Source organism: Sprattus sprattus (assembly GCF_963457725.1).
Source record: "Sprattus sprattus genome assembly, chromosome: 7".
Taxonomy (NCBI): Eukaryota; Metazoa; Chordata; class Actinopteri; order Clupeiformes; family Clupeidae; genus Sprattus; species Sprattus sprattus.
This window is the reverse complement of record NC_137926.1, coordinates 1682944-1702943: the sequence shown is the minus strand read 5'-3', so window position 1 is coordinate 1702943 and position 20000 is coordinate 1682944. Positions and strand designations below refer to the sequence as shown.

The 20000-nt window shown below is 47.1% G+C and overlaps 3 protein-coding genes across 3 annotated transcripts in view; 1 reads left to right on the top strand and 2 right to left on the bottom strand.

Moving 5' to 3' along the window:
• Window positions 1–12466, bottom strand: part of katnal2 (katanin p60 subunit A-like 2) — a gene marked incomplete at both ends in the record, with an annotated part of 20112 nt that extends 7646 nt beyond the window's left edge. The window contains 10 exons of the mRNA XM_080841902.1: window positions 46–109; window positions 8040–8138; window positions 9495–9569; window positions 10335–10433; window positions 10752–10853; window positions 11088–11211; window positions 11442–11484; window positions 11585–11751; window positions 11829–11899; window positions 12416–12466. Coding sequence (XP_080698028.1) covers window positions 46–109; window positions 8040–8138; window positions 9495–9569; window positions 10335–10433; window positions 10752–10853; window positions 11088–11211; window positions 11442–11484; window positions 11585–11751; window positions 11829–11899; window positions 12416–12466 — 895 coding nt within the window. The remainder of the gene's footprint in view (window positions 1–45; window positions 110–8039; window positions 8139–9494; window positions 9570–10334; window positions 10434–10751; window positions 10854–11087; window positions 11212–11441; window positions 11485–11584; window positions 11752–11828; window positions 11900–12415) is intronic.
• Window positions 12467–12712: 246 nt separating this feature from the next.
• Window positions 12713–16897, bottom strand: sigmar1 (sigma non-opioid intracellular receptor 1; the record flags this gene model as incomplete). Its single annotated transcript, XM_080842101.1, is given in 5 exon segments — window positions 12713–14316; window positions 14702–14794; window positions 15142–15342; window positions 16609–16873; window positions 16877–16897. Coding segments are annotated over 5 exon segments (810 nt in total). The 3' UTR covers window positions 12713–14086.
• A 410-nt stretch (window positions 16898–17307) lies between these two features.
• The window catches only part of LOC308368389 (galactose-1-phosphate uridylyltransferase-like), a gene marked incomplete at its 3' end in the record, with an annotated part of 50071 nt that continues 47378 nt past the window's right edge, over window positions 17308–20000 (top strand). The window contains exons 1-2 of the mRNA XM_080842561.1: window positions 17308–17425; window positions 19634–19803. Coding sequence (XP_080698687.1) covers window positions 17389–17425; window positions 19634–19803 — 207 coding nt within the window. The 5' untranslated portion in view covers window positions 17308–17388. The remainder of the gene's footprint in view (window positions 17426–19633; window positions 19804–20000) is intronic.

Here is a 20000-nt window from a genome sequence, read left to right as displayed (position 1 = left end):
GTGTGTGTGTGTGTGTGTGTGTGTGTGTGTGTGCCAAACACTGACCTGGAGGTCCGTACAACAGCAAGCCCTTCCATGGGGACAGGATGCCCGTGAACAACTGAGGATACTGAAGAAAAACATAAAGCATTACACCAGCTGGGTAGATTTAAAGATATACTTCACCACACACACACACACACACACACACACACACACACACACACACTGGGTTTAAGCTCTTCTACACCACACATACACCAGCTTTAAATCGGAGTTAATCCAGAGTTAAATCTATACTTCACCGCTCATACACACACTGGGTAGAGTTTAAGCTATATTACACCACACATACACACACATGGGTAGAGTTTAAGATACACTGCACCACACATACACACACTGGGTAGAGTTTAAGATACACTGCACCACACATACACACACTGGGTAGAGTTAAAGCTATACTACACTGCAAATACACACACACACACACACACACACAGGGTTCAAGCTATACTACACCACACACACACACTGGGTAGAGTTTAAGATACACTACACCGCTCATACACACATGGGTAGAGTTTAAGATACACTACAACGCACATACACACATGGGTAGAGTTTAAGCTATACTACACCACACATTTGGTTGACTAAAGAGAACTGTACTTGCTTTATGAATGTGATCACTTAACTAAATAGCTCAAAGACTCTATTATATGCAAGTGCAGGATAGATTATCATTTTTAAAGAGTTCTTTATAGGGGCGAACATAAAGTAAACAAGAAGGCAAAAGGACTGTTCTATTTCATCCTTACTGACCGCTAGACGGTGCTTCAAGCACTGGATGATCCATCTCGCGCATGCGCAGGTTCGAGGACTAATACCAAAATTGTCACGTCGTGACCCCGATGACCCCCGGATAGTTTATATCTTCCGGTGGGGTCAGGGAAACTGTTCCTTTCATCTTCTCGCTACGCAGGTTTGGTGTTCGCTAAGAAGCTAAGGAAGCTAAAAAAGCTAAAAAAAAGTTTGGTGCTTATCCTGTCCTGTGCCGTTGGCCTCGCGACACTGTCGGAGCCGTGAACTTCTCACCCTCCAGAGGCCGCACCGACTGTGGGATAAGTACCCTGGTTCTCTTATTATCGCTGGTTACAACTTTGGCATCGCCTGCGCGTGCCAATGGGTTGCATGGCCGTAATTACTCTGTTTGTGGTCAAGTAGCGTCTTCGCCCTTCCCACCACTAGACAGCCAGTTACGTTGCTTAACCAGCTGTTGCCGCAAGAAGTTGGTGATCGTAGTAATTCCCTAATTCTGCCCACCACCATTCATTGTATTGCGGTTACTACGCTACTAGCGTAACAATTCCCTGGGGGAATTATTGTGTTAATCGCGGTGACGGCTGCTTCGCCCTCTCCCACCACCATTCATTGTATTTGCGCTACGCTACTAGCGTAACAACTCCCTAGGGGAATTATTTGTGTTAAGTGTGGTGACGGCTGCATTCGCCCTCCCCCACCATTCATTGTGTTTGCGAATACTATGTAGACGCTCCTCCTACTAGCGCTCATAGAGACGCAGTTACAATTCCCTAGGGGAATTACTTGCGTATACTACATGGCTAAGATAGACTTGAAAATTCAAATCAGTAACCAATTGAGCAGGCTTAGCCCACTGTGTAAGTCGCCGGTTACTACGCGAGCGACCAGGGTTCACATCCCGCCTCCGGCACTTCAAAGTGAAAATGTACATATTTGTAATTCATTTTCAAATCGCTGGTATGTTTGGTAATTGGTGAAGGCTTGCGTGTCCGCGTGTCTCCCACCGTCCATACTACACTGTTGTGTATTGCGATTGTTACGCTACCCCCACTGGCCCAGTCTAGCGGTGGAGTTGGCAGTAGATTGCTTTATTGTGGCTAAAAGAGATTGATTGTCATAGTGGTTGTCCCACACCCATAGCCACTGGAAGGACGCGCTTTCGCTTCTTCTTCCAGTGCTCAGAGGAAACGCAATCGCAATTCCGCTAGCTGAATTACTTGCGCATGGTGAACAGCTATATCACTACAGTTAACTATTTTCTTCAGTGATGCTTAACCCACCTGACATGCCATTGGTTACCACGCCAGATATCATGGTTCGCGCCAGCGACCTGGGTTCGCACCCCACCTCCGGCGCCCTGGCACTAAATTGAATCCTCAATTGAATTGAGTCAGATTCATTAAAATAAGTTCTCCCTGCAATATTTGAGGGAAAGCCCAGTATTATACTGTTATTCAGTTCTGTGTGTGGCCATCCACCCTCTCCTGGTGAAGGCAGTGTGCTCGCTCCCCGCTCCCAGCACAGGTGTGGTCTGTATCAACCAGCTGATCAATTCAATTATATAGTGCTTCTCTAAATACTCGAAGACACTTTACAGAGTAGTCTGGCCTAGGCCATACATTCAGACAGTCATACCATGTTATGCATGTATTGGTGGCTGTTGGCCTGCAAATATTTTGTCGGTAAAGGCAGCGGTTCCTGCCTCCCTCTCCCGGCATCTATTCTGCATCTATATCTATTCTAGATCTATTCTGCTTAACCCATTGAGTGTAGCCATTCCCATCTCCTGGTGTGGGCAGTGCTCTCGCTACCCGCTCACAGCACAGGTGTGGTTTGTAATTGTTGGCCTGAGAATATTGGTCGGTGAAGGCAGCGGTTCCTGCCCCCTCTCCCGGCATCTAGTCTACACTGTGTAGCTCATTGTGCGTGGCTATCCACCCGCTCCTGGTGAGGGTAGCGCTCTCGCTACCTGCTCCCAGCACAGGTGTGGTTTGTAGTTTGGCCTGCAGGTATTTGTCGGTGACGGCAGCGGTTCCTGCCTCACTCTCCCGGCATCTGCTCTGCACCGTGTAATTCGTTGTGTGTGGCCATCCACCTTCTCCTGGTGAGGGCAGTGCTCTCGCTAACCGCTCCTAGCACAGGTGTGGTTTGTAATAGTTGGCCCGAGAATATTGGTCGGTGAAGGCAGCGGTTCCTGCCCCCTCTCCCGGCATCTAGTCTACACTGTGTAGCTCATTGTGCGTGGCTATCCACCCGCTCCTGGTGAGGGTAGCGCTCTCGCTACCTGCTCCCAGCACAGGTGTGGTTTGTAGTTTGGCCGGCAAATATTTTGTCGGTGAAGGCAGCGATTCCTGCTTCCCTCTCCCAGCATCTATTCTGCATCTATATATATCCTATATTTATGCTGATTAACCCATCGAGTGTGGCCATTCCCCTCTCCTGGTGAGGGCAGTGCTCTCGCTACCCGCTCCCAGCACAGGTGTGGTTTGTAATTGTTGGCCTGAGAATATTGGTCGGTGAAGGCAGCGGTTCCTGCCCCCTCTCCCGGCATCTAGTCTACACTGTGTAGCTCATTGTGCGTGGCTATCCACCCACTCCTGGTGAGGGTAGCGCTCTCGCTACCTGCTCCCAGCACAGGTGTGGTTTGTAGTTTGGCCTGCAAATATTTTGTCGGTGAAGGCAGCGATTCCTGCTTCCCTCTCCCAGCATCTATTCTGCATCTATATCTATCCTATATATTATGCTGATTAACTGTGAATATTGTCGGTGGAGGCCGCGGTTCCTGCCTACCTCTCCCTGCACCTAGCCTATTCTGATTGTCCCCATTATGTTGGGACCATTATCCTCTACTGAGGCTAACTACTACCGTTCTCTCTCAGTGGTGCGTGGGTTGCAGACATGGTGAGCAACCACTCTTGTGCGGCCTGCATGGCCCTCTGCAGGTGGAGGGTGGCCATGAGCGCTGCCCCTCTTGTCTCTGTGTCGAGCACCTGAGGGCAGGGTTTTCAGACAACCCCTGCATGAATTGCAGCTACATACCGCAGGCAGTGAGGGCGGCTAGATTGGCTGGGGCAGAGCAGCTGTTGGGTCTGTCACCTGAACAGCTGACAAGAGGTTGCTAGTTCGATTCCTGTCGAAGCGCCCTTGAACAGACACTGGACCCCTGATTGCTCCTGATGTGCAGTGTGCAATCAGTGTAAATGTAGAAAAGTGTATACATTGTATGTCGCTTTGGATAAAAGCGCCTGCTAAATGACAATGTAAATATAAATTACCCCGGCCCAGCGATGCAATCAAGCTATGCCGATCCGACTTAGGCCTGGAAGGCCTGCGGCTGCCCCACGGCGCAGCTCGCAGTCACAGGTCCACCCAAGGGGTCACACGGGGCCCACAGCCTGTTCAGCGGCAAGCGCGGGCCTTCAGAGTCCAGAGCGACAGCCCTCGGGCCAACCTCACGCTTCGTGCGCAGCCCATCGTCCCCCCAGAGCCCCTAGGGGCGGGGGGGCCAGGCGCTGAGGCCCAGTGGCCGGCCGTCTGCGTTCCCAGCTGCAGCTCAGCTACTGGGCTGCTTCTATCAGGGACCCGGGGTGCTTTCCACCTAACCCACTGATGCCGACTTCAGTTCCGACGCCGGCCCCCAGCCTATGGCCGGGTCAAAATGACCATCATGAAGACCCGGCGAAAGCCCGGGCCCTTACCCAGGAGCGGTCCACCCTCCTGGACAGGGGTGCCATTGAGCCGGTAGACCCCCTGACACAACCTACTTTCTAGTATCAAAGAAAGAGGGCGGACTCCGTCCCATCCTCGACCTGAGAGGCCTCAACAGGCTCCCGAGGGTCTTGAGGTTCCGCATGCTGAGCATGGCAAGGGGCTCTGCGTGCAAGCACCAGGGGGTAGTGGTTTACGTCAGTAGACCTCAAGGATGCCTACTTTCATGTACCCATAGCGCCACACCACAGACGGGTTCTGCAGTTTGCGTTCAGGGACATCACCTCAGTTCAGGGTGCTCCCAGTTGGCCTCTCCCTTCCCCACGTGCCTTCATCAGGTGTGGGGCGGCAGCCCTCTCACCCCTACAGTCGCAGGGCATGACAATCTTGCCGTACCTGGACGACTGGCCCCTTGTGCCCCGTCCCCGGCTCAGATGGCCCTGGACACGACGCATCTCCTTCAATTTAACAAGGAGCTGCCTGGTCCAATCGCAGATCACACTCTTCTCAGGGTGACTCTCGATTCAGTGGCCATGAGGGCTTGTCCATCGCCACGGCGATTGTACGACAGCCTACACCTTCTTCCCAGTTCAGGAAGGCAGGCAGTTGCGTTACGCGGAATTCTGCGCCTTCTAGGGAAGCTGACAGCAGCTGCTACTGTGGTTCCCCTAGGCCTGCTGTCGCTACGCCCCCTCCAGTGGTGGCTTCACAGTTTTCATCTGGACGCCGAGCAGCACCGGCACAGGAGACTCAGGGTGTCACCTTGTTGATGCTCTGGGGCTGCGGGCTGTGCACAGGGCACTGCAGGCTTCTGCCCTTCTTGGAAGGCCGACACGTGCTCGTGCGGTCAGACAAGGTTTCGACCGTCTCCCATATCAATCACCAGGGAGTTGCGTTCCGCCAATCCCGTTGATTTTTCCAACTCTACAGGGAGTTCTCCAGCAGGGCCACAGACTGCTGCTGGTAGCCCCTTCTGGCCAGGGAAGACGTGGTTCCCACTTCTGTGCAGGCTGCAGCGCGATGCCGCTGCGCCTCCCCGACAGGAAGGATCTCCTGTCTCAGTTACAGGGTCGGATATGGCATCCTGACCCTCATCGGTTGCAGCTGTTGGTCTGGCCCCGCAGGGCCCAACCCACTGCTGACAGATGTTTGGACGTTGTCCGTAATGCCATACTGAATGCCCGGGCACCCTCTACCCGGGCGCAGTATGAGAACAGGCTGTTTGCCGCATGGCGAGGGCCCAGTGCATTGCGTGGTCCCTAGCGCCTTAGAGTTCCTCCAGTCACTCCTGGATGGGGGCCGGTCCCCGGCTACCTTTGGGGTGTATGTGGCAGCTATCCTCCCGATATGCTCTGGTGGATAATGACACGGTGGGGAGCCACAGGTTGGTGCCCCCCTTTTTTCTGAGGGGCGCACTAGGGCTGCGCCCCCCACAAGCACGGCGCGCCCCAGCATGGGATCTGCACCTTGTGCTTGATGCCTTGTGTTGTCTCCTTGAACCCCTGGCTCAGGCAGAGCTAAAGTGGGTCTCTAACAAGACGGCTTTCTCGTCGCTGTCGCATTGGCGAAGCACGTTAAAAAGCTCCATGCACTGTCCATGAGCGGCCCCTGTTGAGGTGGAGTTTGGATGGCCCAGGGGTTACCCTGTGGCCGAATTCAGTTTCTTCTGAAGGTTTACACAGTCAACCTCAATCGACCTATCCACCTGCCGCGACTTATTCCCCCTGAGGGGGAAGACAGTTTGAAATGACTGTGCCCTGTGCGGGCCCTGAGGGCATATGTGGCTGTGACCGCAGGTATTCGGCGGTCGAATCAGCTTTCCTCTGCTATGGTGACCCTAGGAGGGGCTCTGCTTTTTCCAAGCAGCGACTGTCCCACTGGGTGGTGGAGGCCATCACCCAGGCGTATAAAGGAGGTGGGCACCCCCTGCCATCCGGGGTGAGGTGCCACTCCACCAGTGCTGTCTCGAAATCCTGGGCAGCCTCGCGGGGCATTCCCCTGGAAGATGTCTGTGAGGCAGCGTCACGTACATCACCTAGTACCTTCTCAAGGCTCTACCGGGTGAATGTTGCCACTCCTCAGCTGTTGGCTGTGATCCTGTCACCTATACAAAGGGGAGGTGGGCACCCCCTGCTATCCGGGCAGAGGTGCCACTCCACCAGAGCTGTCTCGACGTCCTGGGCAGCCTTGCGGGGCATTCCCCTGGAGGATGTCTGCAAGGCAGCATCATGTACATCACCTAGTACCTTTCCCAGGGTCTACCGGGTGAATGTTGCCACTCCTCAGCCGTTGGCTGTGAGCCTGTCACCTAGGCATGTAAGGATGTGGGCACCCCCTGCCATCCGGGGTGAGGTGCCACTCCACTAGAAGCTGTCACGACATCCTGGGCAGCCTCGCGGGGCATTCCCCTGGAAGATGTCTGCGAGGCAGCGTCATGGACATCACCTAGTACCTTCTCTAGGTTCTACCGGGTGTATGTTGCCACTCCCCAGCCGTGGGCTGTGGTCCTGTTGCCTGACTCTGCTGCTTCCCTCAGTGAGGTAAGTGTTGGAGTTCTTCGTGACTTTGTTGGTATACGTCATCCAGTGCTTGAAGCACCGTCTAGCGGTCAGTAAGGATGAAATAGAACGAAAGTTACGTATGTAACTACGGTTCTATGAATCACTGGATGACCGCTAGACCGTTCTGTCACTCAGAATCCTCGTGCTCTCGCGAGAAGATTGTGTAGGAACAGTTTCCCTGACCCCACCGGAAGATATAAACTATCCGGGGGTCATCGGGGTCACGACGTGACAATTTTGGTATTAGTCCTCGAACCTGCGCATGCGCGAGATGGATCATCCAGTGCTTGAAGCACCATCTAGCGGTCATCCAGTGATTCATAGAACCGTAGTTACATACGTAACTTTCGTTTTAGGCTGTTGGGGTTTCCTCACAAAAGAAAAGAAAAACCTTCATAGAAGCTACACAAATAATCCTTCATTAGGTTCTGAGCAGAATAAGGAAAGATTTTTAATTATTTTAGATTTTTTTTAAAAGATTTTGTATTAGGTAAAACATAACCCTTAAAAACCATAGAGACTGCTCTTTTTCAGAGAGTGTAGAGAAAAACAAAGACAAGCACCAACAAACGCCTCCTGGCCCCATCAGTTAGGGGGATTTTGATGAGGGTTTGCAGAAAAGCACAGAGAAGGATCTGTCCCATTTGTGTGCTTGACCTACGGCCGAGACAGAACGCTCCCTTGCACTCCCCACTGGCAGGCAGCGAAGACAAATAATGTTCATATTTTCCTAGTGTCAGGATCTGGGACACGGTATTACCTACCCTCACGCAGCACCTAGTGCCCTACACCCTATGGGAGGAGGGGGCTTGATGGGACTTGTATTGGGTGGTATTCAAGTATGGATTTAATGTCAGGGGAAGAAATAACACAGGCCTTGTTTCCTGGAACCTTTCCTGGAGACGTATTCAGAATCGAAGGTGGGCGTCAGCTTGAGAAATACCACAGGATTCGGCAGCCACACACCTTAATAGGGTAGACGACCGCCTCTTTGACTAATCGCTTAGCCGCCTCCAGACCTATAATGTCGTCCCATCGCACGTTGGGGTTGTGTAAATAGATGTCCTTTAGGGGAGACAGCAGAGAGATGGAGCTTAGACCTGCATTAATACACATTCCCCTCTCTCACACACACACACACACACACACACACATTAATACACATTCCCCTCTCTTTCTACTCCTCACCCCCCCTCAACCCTCTCTCTCTCTCTCACACACACACACACACACACACACACACACACACACCCCTTTATGAATACACATTCCCCTCTCTCATTCTACTCCTCATCCCCCCCCAGCATCTCTCTCTCGCACACACACACACACACACACACACACACACACACACACACACACACACACACACACACACACACACACACACACACACACACACACACACACACACAAGCACAAACACAGAAATACAATATAAACCATATTTTGGCAATCTCTTCATTGCTAGCTGGCGTAAAACATGCAATTGACAAACACATTATTTTTATGAGCTTTACAGTTGCAAAGGAAGGGGGTTGTGCTCAAATGTTTATTATGAATAGAATCAGCATCGTGTTCCTGTTGCTCAACTGGTCTGCTAACACAAACATCCCTGTTGAGGTCGTACTGTGCTGTTCATCTCTGGATAAAGAAGCTGTTTGCTCAAAGGCATACGTGTGAACATAACTGCAGTGGTCTAGTTCATCTCTGGATAAAGAAGGTGATTGCTCAAAGGCATACGTGTGAACATAACTGCACATCTCTGGATAAAGAAGGTGTTTTCTCAAAGGCATACGTGTAAACATAACTGCAGTGGTCTAGTTCATCTCTGGATACAGAAGGTGTTTGCTCAAAGGCATACGTGTAAACATAACTGCAGTGGACATGGTATGCTGTGGCAGCACTGTCCTTTTTACCTAAATGATTTAATGTCAGCATGACAGATGTTTGTGTAATAGTATTTCTATAGTATACTATAGTATAGATATAGTATATATACTATAACACAAAGTATTGTGGCGTGCCAAAGCGTAGTTCCTGTGATTCTGTGTGTTCCATGTTACGTCTATGCTTGATGTTCCTATATATGAATTTCTATTATTCCCTTATATGTGTTCCTCGTGGATAAGCGTCTTTGTCTACCCTTTGCCCTGTGTGTCTGCGTATAAGATCCCTGCCATCCTGTCCCTTCAGTATCGGTCCTGAATGCTGTGTGTCAATAACACAAGAAGACGTCAATGACCAGCCTTTGAGTTGCTCTGTCATTACAATAGAAGAAAAAAAACATGATCCTAGAATTCAAATGAAATCCAGCACAGTCTGGTATGATGCTCTCTCTCTCACACACACACACACACACACACACACACACACACACACACACACACACACACCGTCTAGTATGATGCTCTCTCTCACCCTGCTGATGACTGCAGCCAGCTCTCGCATCTCTCCATTCATTCCACTCAGGCCGATGGGTTTGAGGAGCCGCTCCTGCAGAGAGCAACGGAGACGTTAATGACAGAGTGGAGGACACCTGTGTCTGTGGGACACCGTCTGATGAAGAGAGCAAACCTACTGCTGGGTCGGCATAGTAACAGAACCAAACCTACTGCTGGGTCGGCATAGTAACAGGACCAAACCTACTGCTGGGTCGGCATAGTAACAGGACCAAACCTACTGCTGGGTCGGCATAGTAACAGGACCAAACCTACTGCTGGGTCGGCATAGTAACAGGACCAAGCCTACTGCTGGGTCGGCATAGTAACAGGACCAAACCTACTGCTGGGTCGGCATAGTAACAGGGCCAAACCTACTGCTGGGTCGGCATAGTAACAGAACCAAACCTACTGCTGGGTCGGGATAGTAACAGGACCAAACCTACTGCTGGGTCGGCATAGTAACAGGACCAAACCTACTGCTGGGTCGGCATAGTAACAGAACCAAACCTACTGCTGGGTCGGCATAGTAACAGGACCAAACCTACTGCTGGGTCGGCATAGTAACAGAACCAAACCTACTGCTGGGTCGGCATAGTAACAGAACCAAACCTACTGCTGGGTCGGCATAGTAACAGAACCAAACCTACTGCTGGGTCGGGATAGTAACAGAACCAAACCTACTGCTGGGTCGGCATAGTAACAGGACCAAACCTACTGCTGGGTCGGCATAGTAACAGGACCAAACCTACTGCTGGGTCGGCATAGTAACAGAACCAAACCTACTGCTGGGTCGGCATAGTAACAGGACCAAACCTACTGCTGGGTCGGCATAGTAACAGGAGCTGTTGGGTGGGATGTCACTGGCCGCTCCCTTGATGGCGTCCTGGATGAGCATGCGGTAGTCTATGATCTGACCCTGGGAGAGAACACACACACGCTTACACACACACACGCTTACACACACCCACGCTTACTTGTTTACATGCAGTTTTTCAAAGTATTGATTTTAATAATATATGTTCAAATATGAGACATAGAGAGATACTGTAGAAGAATGGGCTTTTGGTTGATTGAAATATACAGTATATACTGTATATATATACATAAGTATATAGAATTCATGAATACAGTAGAATCAGGCTATAAAAACATTGAAATATATGCTTCTTAAAACTGCATACTTATAAATGGGTCATAGAGAGAATATATTCTTCCATTCTGAAATGTGTCTCACCTTCTTCGTGTGATTCCCCTCGCCTGCTCCGTCCCTGACGGCTGGAGACACATTGAGGCCAAACTCTGATGTTTCTGGAGCGGAGGAGGAATGGCCGTTCTCCTGTACGGGGGGGACACGTGAGTCAAGCTCAACCACACTGACAATACAACACTGACACCTCAAAGACAGCTACAATACCACCCTGTCACCTCAAAGACAGGTACAATACCACCCTGTCACCTCAAAGACAGCTACAATACCACTCCGGCAGCTTCACAGCAGTCACAGTAAATGACTGGGCAGGGAAATGTCAGGTGTTGAATGGTGAAAGGGAGAATATGAGAGCTGACGTACGTTATGGACTTTACTCGAGTCCTTGACCGTGGCCTTAGACTCCGACTTCTTAAGCCCACTTCTGGCCGAGGAGCAGTGGGGGCCGTTTATTCTTGGCAGCGGCAAGTTTCCACCGCATGGGGATCTTAAGCCCGTACACACACACATGCACACACACATGCACACATACATACACACACACATACACACACACATGTACACACACATGCACACACGCATACACACACACATGCACATATACACACATATGCATACATTTATATGTCCAACTATACATACGCATATACATTATCTATAAATATATGGTAGTATAACGTAAATAATACAAATTATATACAGATATATTTCCTTTACCTTTTTTTGCCACAACTTCTTGCCATCCTCTCACTTTTTTCTCCTGGATGACCAAAAAAAGAATGTGTATCTGCTATGCCTGTAGTTAATCTTGCAGTGATAATAAATCATTATGAAATCAGGAGTACCGGTATGTTCGTTACCTTGTTCAGGTATTTTCTTTGTTAGCTTTGGATACTTCTGGAACTTAATGAAGTAAAAGCTTTCATACTCCATAAGAACTGTATCCAAATCCACATTGTCACAGACTTCAAAACGCCGTAGTCCAAATCTGGTCTCTTTGTCTAAAGAGTTGGCAGTATCTACATAGCTTAAAAAAAGAAAACACAAGCTACATATGTATTGGATAGTGTATAACATTACTTTGGGTAAAAAACGTGTGCTTACCCCTCTTCAGTGAGATGATGGTATATCAACACAAGCAACTTTCTTCTTCTAGCCTCCACTCTCAACACCTCCTAAATACAGAAAATGACAAATAAAGGATTTTAATGTTAATGTCATTTTGTTGTCATTCCTATAGATGGCACCAAATACTCATTTTCGTCATCCTCGAAATGTTTCGTCACTCGTTCCTCTTTTGCTATCATGTGACAGATTGCCTAGGTAACGCAGGACTGTGGTGGTGTCTATCCAAACATCTAATTCCATGCTAACATGCTAACGGTAACAAATAGCAATTGCAAATTCTCCCGTTGAACTTACCAGCTAAAAGCACTTTGGGCTAGACCTGGGCCGTGTTATCAAGGCATGAATCCTTATGTCGTTTAAACATTTCGCCAATGTAAACATTATGACATTATGCGCAACTTAAATGCATGATCAACCTCTCGTTAAGTAGTTCGGATGCTAGTCATGGAATTGTTAGTTAGCATAACATGGCTGGTGAAGGCATGTTGCCTCAAAACAAAAATGAAGTCGAACGACTCCGCATTCAACACTGTTTGTAACATTACTGCAGTGAATCCACTTACCGCTTCCCTGGCTTGATTGGCTGTTTTCATGGTTTGATAGGAAAGTTCCATCTTGTTTGTCCAAACTGCCACAGGTGCACAGCCTCAGATCTGCCTCGCTTCCAAAATGCCCCTCTCTGATCTCGTGGTAATTGGTGCTCAATTACCCGAATCCATTTCGTAACAGAAGGTGTTTCTTTCCAATGTTCCATAGAGTGTGTGTGTTCTTTACAAGACATGTTCCTAACAATTATATAAATATGATTAGTTCATGACAAGAACTTAGAGAAAGGCTTAAGTATCACAGACACCTTTGAATTGGAGTTGTATTGTCATATTTTATTATGTCAGCATTGTAAACTCATAGACAGTATATTTATTTTTTCCACGGAAAATGTTCCACAACTAAGTGGCGAAGTACTGCCTTTTCAGATTGTCTCTTCGTCTCCCAATAACAGTGGAATATTACGTGTAAGTGCAGAAATGAACTTAAGACAATAAAGTTTTACTGAAATTTAACACGGGAAAATAAACATGCATGTCTGTCCATACGTACAATATGCACAATAATACACGGACATGTTGCATTCTCCCTTCACTTTGAACAGGACATTTATAGGAACTGTCCCCACCACCTAACCAAATGTTGGTATTCAACTAGATAAACAACTAGATTAAGACTGTAGTGCATCTCCATTTATTGGTCAGATCGTTCCAGACATTATCTCCCAAGGTGTTGAGAACATGCAGGATTGAAATCATGACTGTTCATTTTTACAGTACAACTTTGCAGTGAATGTAGCCATTAATACAGACACCTACAGCATTAATACAGAATCCAACCTGAAAATAACACAGATTTTAACAACCCATGACTACACAGACATTTCAACAATCTGCGAACAATAATGAATTAAATTCCTTTCCCGGGCAAATGGGTGATCAAGGGATTATAAAAAGGTTTAACTTGCAAGCTGAAGAGACAGTCCCATACCCACTGAAATCATAACAGGAAAAACAAAGAACCCAAACAGACTAACAAACAAACAAACAAACACGCTTGGATTGTTTACGTCAACACCAATTCCTCTCTGAGTGTGTGGCACATGATGGTTTGTCATGATACTGCACAAGTTCTAGATCTCATATCACATTCCTAGTTACAGCAAAAATTGTGTAGATTCTGAAATAGAAAATACTAGAAATAACTAGTAGCGGAAGTTGCAGACTTCTATTTAACCGTGTATGGACAGATTGGTCAGTATTTTAGTGTTAATTTTGCATCACAACAACCTGTCTAGCTGGCCTTTGAAGGCCTAGGATAACTTCAGCCAGTCATCATAAGTGCCTCACAGATAGCCTGCCCCACGTAGGACGGAACACAGACACACACACACACACACACACACACAGACACACAGACACACACACACACACACACAGACACACACAGACACACACACACATCAGAAGATCCCAGCCTCTGTGAGGAAGGTGTGTGCCTCCAGGAGGATCCCCTTGGTGTACACCCTCACACACACACACACACACACACACATCAGAAGATCCCAGCCTCCGTTAGGAAGGTGTGTGCCTCCAGGAGGATCCCCTTGGCATACACCCTCACACACACACACACACACACACACACACACACACACACACACACACAAACACACACACACACACACATCAGAAGATCCCAGCCTCCGTTAGGAAGGTGTGTGCCTCCAGGAGCATCCCCTTGGCGTACACCCTGACGGTGTAGAACATGGTCACAAAGTCCTGCGTGCTGAAGATGGTGTCGGCCAGAGCGAACCCCAGCGTGGACGGGATGAAGCCTCGGCCGTACTCCACCATCCACGTCCCCGCGCTCCACTGCACCGACGTCGCCTCCCCCGGCACGTGCACTATGGTATCGCCTAGCAACAACAACAACAGGACGGGATATTAACAGACACATAGACACACACACACACACACTGAACAATCTCTGCAGGATCTGGTGAGGGTTTGTTGTGAACACAGAAAGAGGGGATGCCTGCCTGCAGAGCCCTGGAATCTCTTCCTCACACACACACACACACACACAAACACACACACAGACACACACACAGTGAACACAGAAAGAGGGGACGCCTGCAGAGCCCTGGAAACTCTTCCTCTCTCTCTCACACACACACACACACACACACACACACACACACACCAATCTGTCAGCAGTCTTTATCATTCTAGAACATCCTTTGATTCCTTGTATCTGGTCGAAATTACTTTTACCTCACTGAAAGAGACGTGGTGACTCACCAGGGTAATACATCTCACTTTTTGTGGTCCCTTCCTTCCATTGCCTAAAGTTCCCAGAGATGATGGTGTCTGATATCTCTGCCCAATAACGGCCTAGGATAGAGAGATTAAAGGATATAAGGAAAGGGAGACAGAGAGATAATAAAAGGCCTCAACAGACAAAAAGAGTGTACAAAGTCCTGAAACTTTCACACCTCAACTTAAAAGTCCACAGAAGCTTATTAACATGATTATTACATGTTTGATACAGAGACATATACTTGTAGTATTGCTATAAGTCAGGGTGCAAACTTAACAATGACATCTGCAAGAAATGGACACAAAAAAGATAAGAGATACCATCAAGAACCAACCAAAGTAACCGCCATTATGAAGCTACTCTATAACCTAAACAGTTTCATCTCATCACAAACACACAGTGATCCATCGAGGACACCCACCTGAGTGTCCCCCGGTGTCCACGGCCGTCCCGAAGAGCAGGACGTACTCTGTGAGAGAGGCGTGGAGGAGACACATGGAGCCCATCCAGCCCCCCGCGTTCACAAACACCCACTGCAGGTCCTCGTCCTCCAGGATGTGCCCGGGGTACCGCTTACGCAGCTCCACCACCACCTTGGCAAAGGCCTGTTCATGGTCCTGACCTGTGCCAGGTAAACAACAACAACAACAACAACAACACATCTTCAAACTGCACAATGAGGAAACAACAACGACAACACATCCTCAAACTGCACAATGAGGTAAACAACAACAACACATCCTCAAACTGCACAACGGCTCTTTGTTGGACCAGGTTTTTGAAGCTTTCACTCCTTAAACATTTGGTGATCGCCTCGTCAACGTCTAGTGCGAAAGGGGGCTTGGCGTCATGTTCAAGGGCACCGATGGTTAATAGGATCAGGGCAAGCAGAAGCCAACTCTCAACCCAAGAGGTCAGGAGTAACACCATCCCTCTTTCACGACAGTTCAGAGAAGGAAATCAGCCAACGCATTACACAGTCAGCTATGAATGGGTACACAGAATTTTAGAACATGCGAATATGGAAAAATTAGCTCTCATATCGCAACACTTGAACCAGTCTCTACTGGGCAACTGGTGTATGTGCGTCTGTTTCCAATAAATCCTTATAAAGGCAGAACATTTGAAGGTTTCAGATACGACCTCGAACATAGTCCCCGGTTTGAAACTGGAATGTGTGAAGCAATGACCATTGCTCTGTGAACCTGACGTAGCTGATATGACATGTTAAGGTCAAGGGTACCAAGGTAACATGTCAGGGTCAAGGGTAACAAGGTAACATGTTAAGGTCAAGGGTAACAGAAGCAAACTTGTAGCCTCCACGTATGCAACTTGTTTCCAAGAGGCTTTTCTACACATCTGTATTCCAGTGTAGAATGTGGGCATTTATAGATTCACATGAAGATGGTCATTCGCTCTAGTTATACACTATGTGCTTTAGCTTTTCTAATGCTCTTCTACCGGTAACAACGCAATTTAATTCAATGCTATGTTCTTTTCTTTGTCTGTTGCTTTTATTTATGTAAATCATATTGAATTGGCTCTGTGTATGAAATGTGCTACTTACACTAACATGCCTTTGCCTTTGACCTACTAACATGGAACTTGTTAATGTCATGAACTCTTCTGAAGTAACAGTGATGATGCACTGTATGACAATTTGAGAATCACAATGAACTTCGTCGAGCTGTCTGGGATAATATAAGTGAGCACTGCAATCAACTTCATCGAGCAAAAAAGGGATTGGAATACACTGCAACACTTCAATACTTGAGATGTGACGTGAAAGAAAAAGATTGTTCAGACATTTACAATTCTGGGTGGGCTACAGGAAACGTGTAAATTTCACATTTGCACATTTAATTTCAATGTGTTTGATTCCACTTACCCGCATACTGTTTAGCCAAGTTAGCTATGTCTTCTTTGGTAAACACATACTGTTTGTTTACCATCCAATATCTCAGGTACTGTACAGCCAAAAATACAACTCCACTTGCCACGACGAGTTTTAAGAATTTGTTAGTCAAAGACATTGTTGAGCTCACAAAAAGTACGCATGAAATGACAAACAACTTTAACATAAAACACTGTACCACCTGGCTCTGTTTCAGACTGCGCGTTACATTCAGTCCCCCATGGTTTGCTAATACTGTCTAAAAGCTAATTCCAACTAGCATGGTTCGATGGGAAACTTGGAGCCCATTTTGACCAATAGGAAATTGGCAAAGCTATCCGTTAAGCCAATGAAAACCTTCTCAAGAAAATACTCACGAAAAGACGTGCTTGAAATAGTCCGTAAATGTTAACTTCATGTACGTCATCAAAGGTATAAATGTGCAACTCATTGATACCTTTACTTTCAGAGTTCGAAATTGTTGCGCTTCAGAAAAACATTGATCAAACTACTAATTTTAGAAATTTCTATGCCAAATCTGACACTAAACTCAACACAATTTGAAGCACTACATGGGCAAAACAATGATCAAAAACGAAAATTACGGTACTATATATCTGCGTCTTTTTAACGCAACCGCATGACCTACAATGTATTTCCAGTCTTTCTATGGTGGCCGCACCACGCCAGTCCGACAGATGTCTATGATGAAAACAGGAAGCATTGTAGTTTACCCGTGTTGAGGAATACTTCTGACTGGGGTTTGACGGTGCAATGGACAATGCCAACAAACTCGTGTTTGATCCCAAAGGTAGCGCTGTCACAATGTAGTCATCTTCGTTTTGCAGTTCTACAATGTACCAAACACTCGTGTTGTCATTGGTTTTGCATTTGTCGAAGGGTAACGCAAAGTTTCTGTGGTTAGGTTGTAAACGCGCGTTGTAAAATGTTATGCAAAGAGCTTGTTATCAGTAATGCTATTTCATATTTTAACTGAGCCATTGAGCCTAGCTATTTTCTTGCCATCTTGGCAAACACAACTCTGTCAAAAATGACGATCCCAATGCAATATTAAGAACTTCTCTGGTTGTACTATTTATAGGTATTTGTTTGAGTTAAATGAATGTTTTTGTTTTATTCTGTAAACTACTGACATCTCTCCCAAATTCCAAATAAAACATGTTGTCATTTAGGAAGCAACCTGACCACTCTGCCCGTAAGGCCAGATTTAAACCCTTCATTTCCTCACTTAAACTTTTCTGTCAGCTCTTTTAGCATGGTCGGTGGATGTTGGCAGGTCAGCAGTTATCTTTTAATTCCAGCTACTTATGAGGTATTACTTGCGGTGTTGTGTCACGGGAATGGAATGGCTGTCATACATATTAAGGTGCTGATTTAATAAAAAAAGTGGAGTGTAGAGTCGAAGTGGTCTCTTATTTATTTTTCCAGAGCTGCATGTTTTATTTTCGGGTCTACAAACGCTGCTGTCTTGTCTTCACACCACATCCGTAAGGTGGCACTCGTGATCGTTTGTCTGGCGCATGCTCAGAAGGTTTAGTGCTGAAAGGTTCACCTTAATTGATAAATCAGTTTTGAATCCTGTATGACAATACATGGGGTTACATTATACGGTTGGAAAGTGAGGCTTTGACTTGGCAAGAAGCAGGAAGTAAAAAAGAACAGTAGAAAATACAGTTAGCCAAGAACTGATCAGTAGGCCTACATTGATATATCATTCGTCATTAATCCAAGCAGCAGACTGTGGTATTATGGAATAATAGTGTAAGGGATGCTTTTATTTTGTAGTAACAGGATGTGAAGGGAGACCTGAGTTAGTTCTGAGCAGGAGGCCTGTAACATGCACATTGGTGTACTGCTGTTGTAACAAAAACTTGACACAGACCAACTTGCTTTGAGTCTAGTAGGCTTGCTCATACTGACAGTGATATGGTCACAGCTCATAGGATACAATTTCATGTTGGTGATAGGGAATGATGAGACAATTCAACCAACTCCTGTTTTTAGTCGGTGAGACCCCAGATGTGTGAGATCTCTAACCATACCGCCGTGTGTCAGCGAGACTCCAGAGGCGTGAGATCTCTAACCATGAGACTCCAGAGGTGTGAGACTCCAGATGTGTGAGATCTCTAACCATGAGACTCCAGATGTGTGAGATCTCTAACCATGAGACTCCAGAGGCGTGAGACTCCAGATGTGTGCGACCTCTAACCATACCGCTGTGTGTTGGTGAGACTCCAGAGGTGACGGATCTCTAAAGCCTAATTTATGCTCAGAGGCGCAAGAGGCCCTTGCAAGCCCCTTGCGCGTCTTTTCACGTCTTGCGTGCGTCGGGCGATTTTTCTAGACTTGCGCCAAAATTTAAACAACATTTACGTAAGCCTCGCAGCCTGCAAGGCTGTGATTGGTCTGCTGGTCGGTTGACTACGTCCTGTCTGGATGTCTATAACCCATCGTAAAGAACCGAAGTTGGTTTGAATTGTTTATTAACCCTAACCCAAGTAAAGGTTTGAAAATATCTTCAAGCTTCAGACTAAGGAAACTGTTTTCTATCTGCCGAGCAAATGACAGGCTCATAAACAAAAACATTAATGTGAATTCAACTTTACTCCACCTATTTTTCTGGACGTGAATTGCTTTGCAACACGGGCAACCTTTTGCGCCAGCCTTTAGGGAGCATGAATCGCTATGAGTACATTTACACAACAATGTGACACCATTAAAGAAGCATGCTGGCCCCTTAACCAGGGCAACGCAGACGCTGGACTCCTTTAAAGCTAGACTTAAAACTTTTTTATTCAGGAAGGCATTTTTTGGCCTTGTGTTAAATCTTTTCTGTTATGCTTATGCTAATATTTAAATTTGTTTTTACTTTTATTGTATTATTATAGTTAATTCCTAATATGTAGGCACTCTGAGATTCTTTGGAATAAAAAGTGCGTTAAAAATCAAATTCATTATTATTATTTATTATTATTAACCATACGGCTGTTTTCCTCAGAGCACCAGCACCTGCGCTTCAACCCCCTGCGTGGCTCCTGGGTGCTGGTGTCCGCCCACCGCATGAAGCGCCCGTGGCAGGGGCAGGTGGAGAAACCTCCGGAAGACGACGTGCCGCGCCACAACCCCAGCAACCCCCTGTGCCCCGGCAACACCAGAGCCAATGGAGAGGTAAGAGTTAAGAACAGAGCTCATACCAAGAGCCAATGAGGGAAGGGTTAAGAAAAGAGTTCATACCAAGAGCCAATGAGGGAAGGGTTAAGAACAGAGTTCATACCAAGAGCCAATGAGGGAAGGGTTAAGAACAGAGTTCATACCAAGAGCCAATGAGGGAAGGGTTAAGAACAGAGTTCATACCAAGAGCCAAT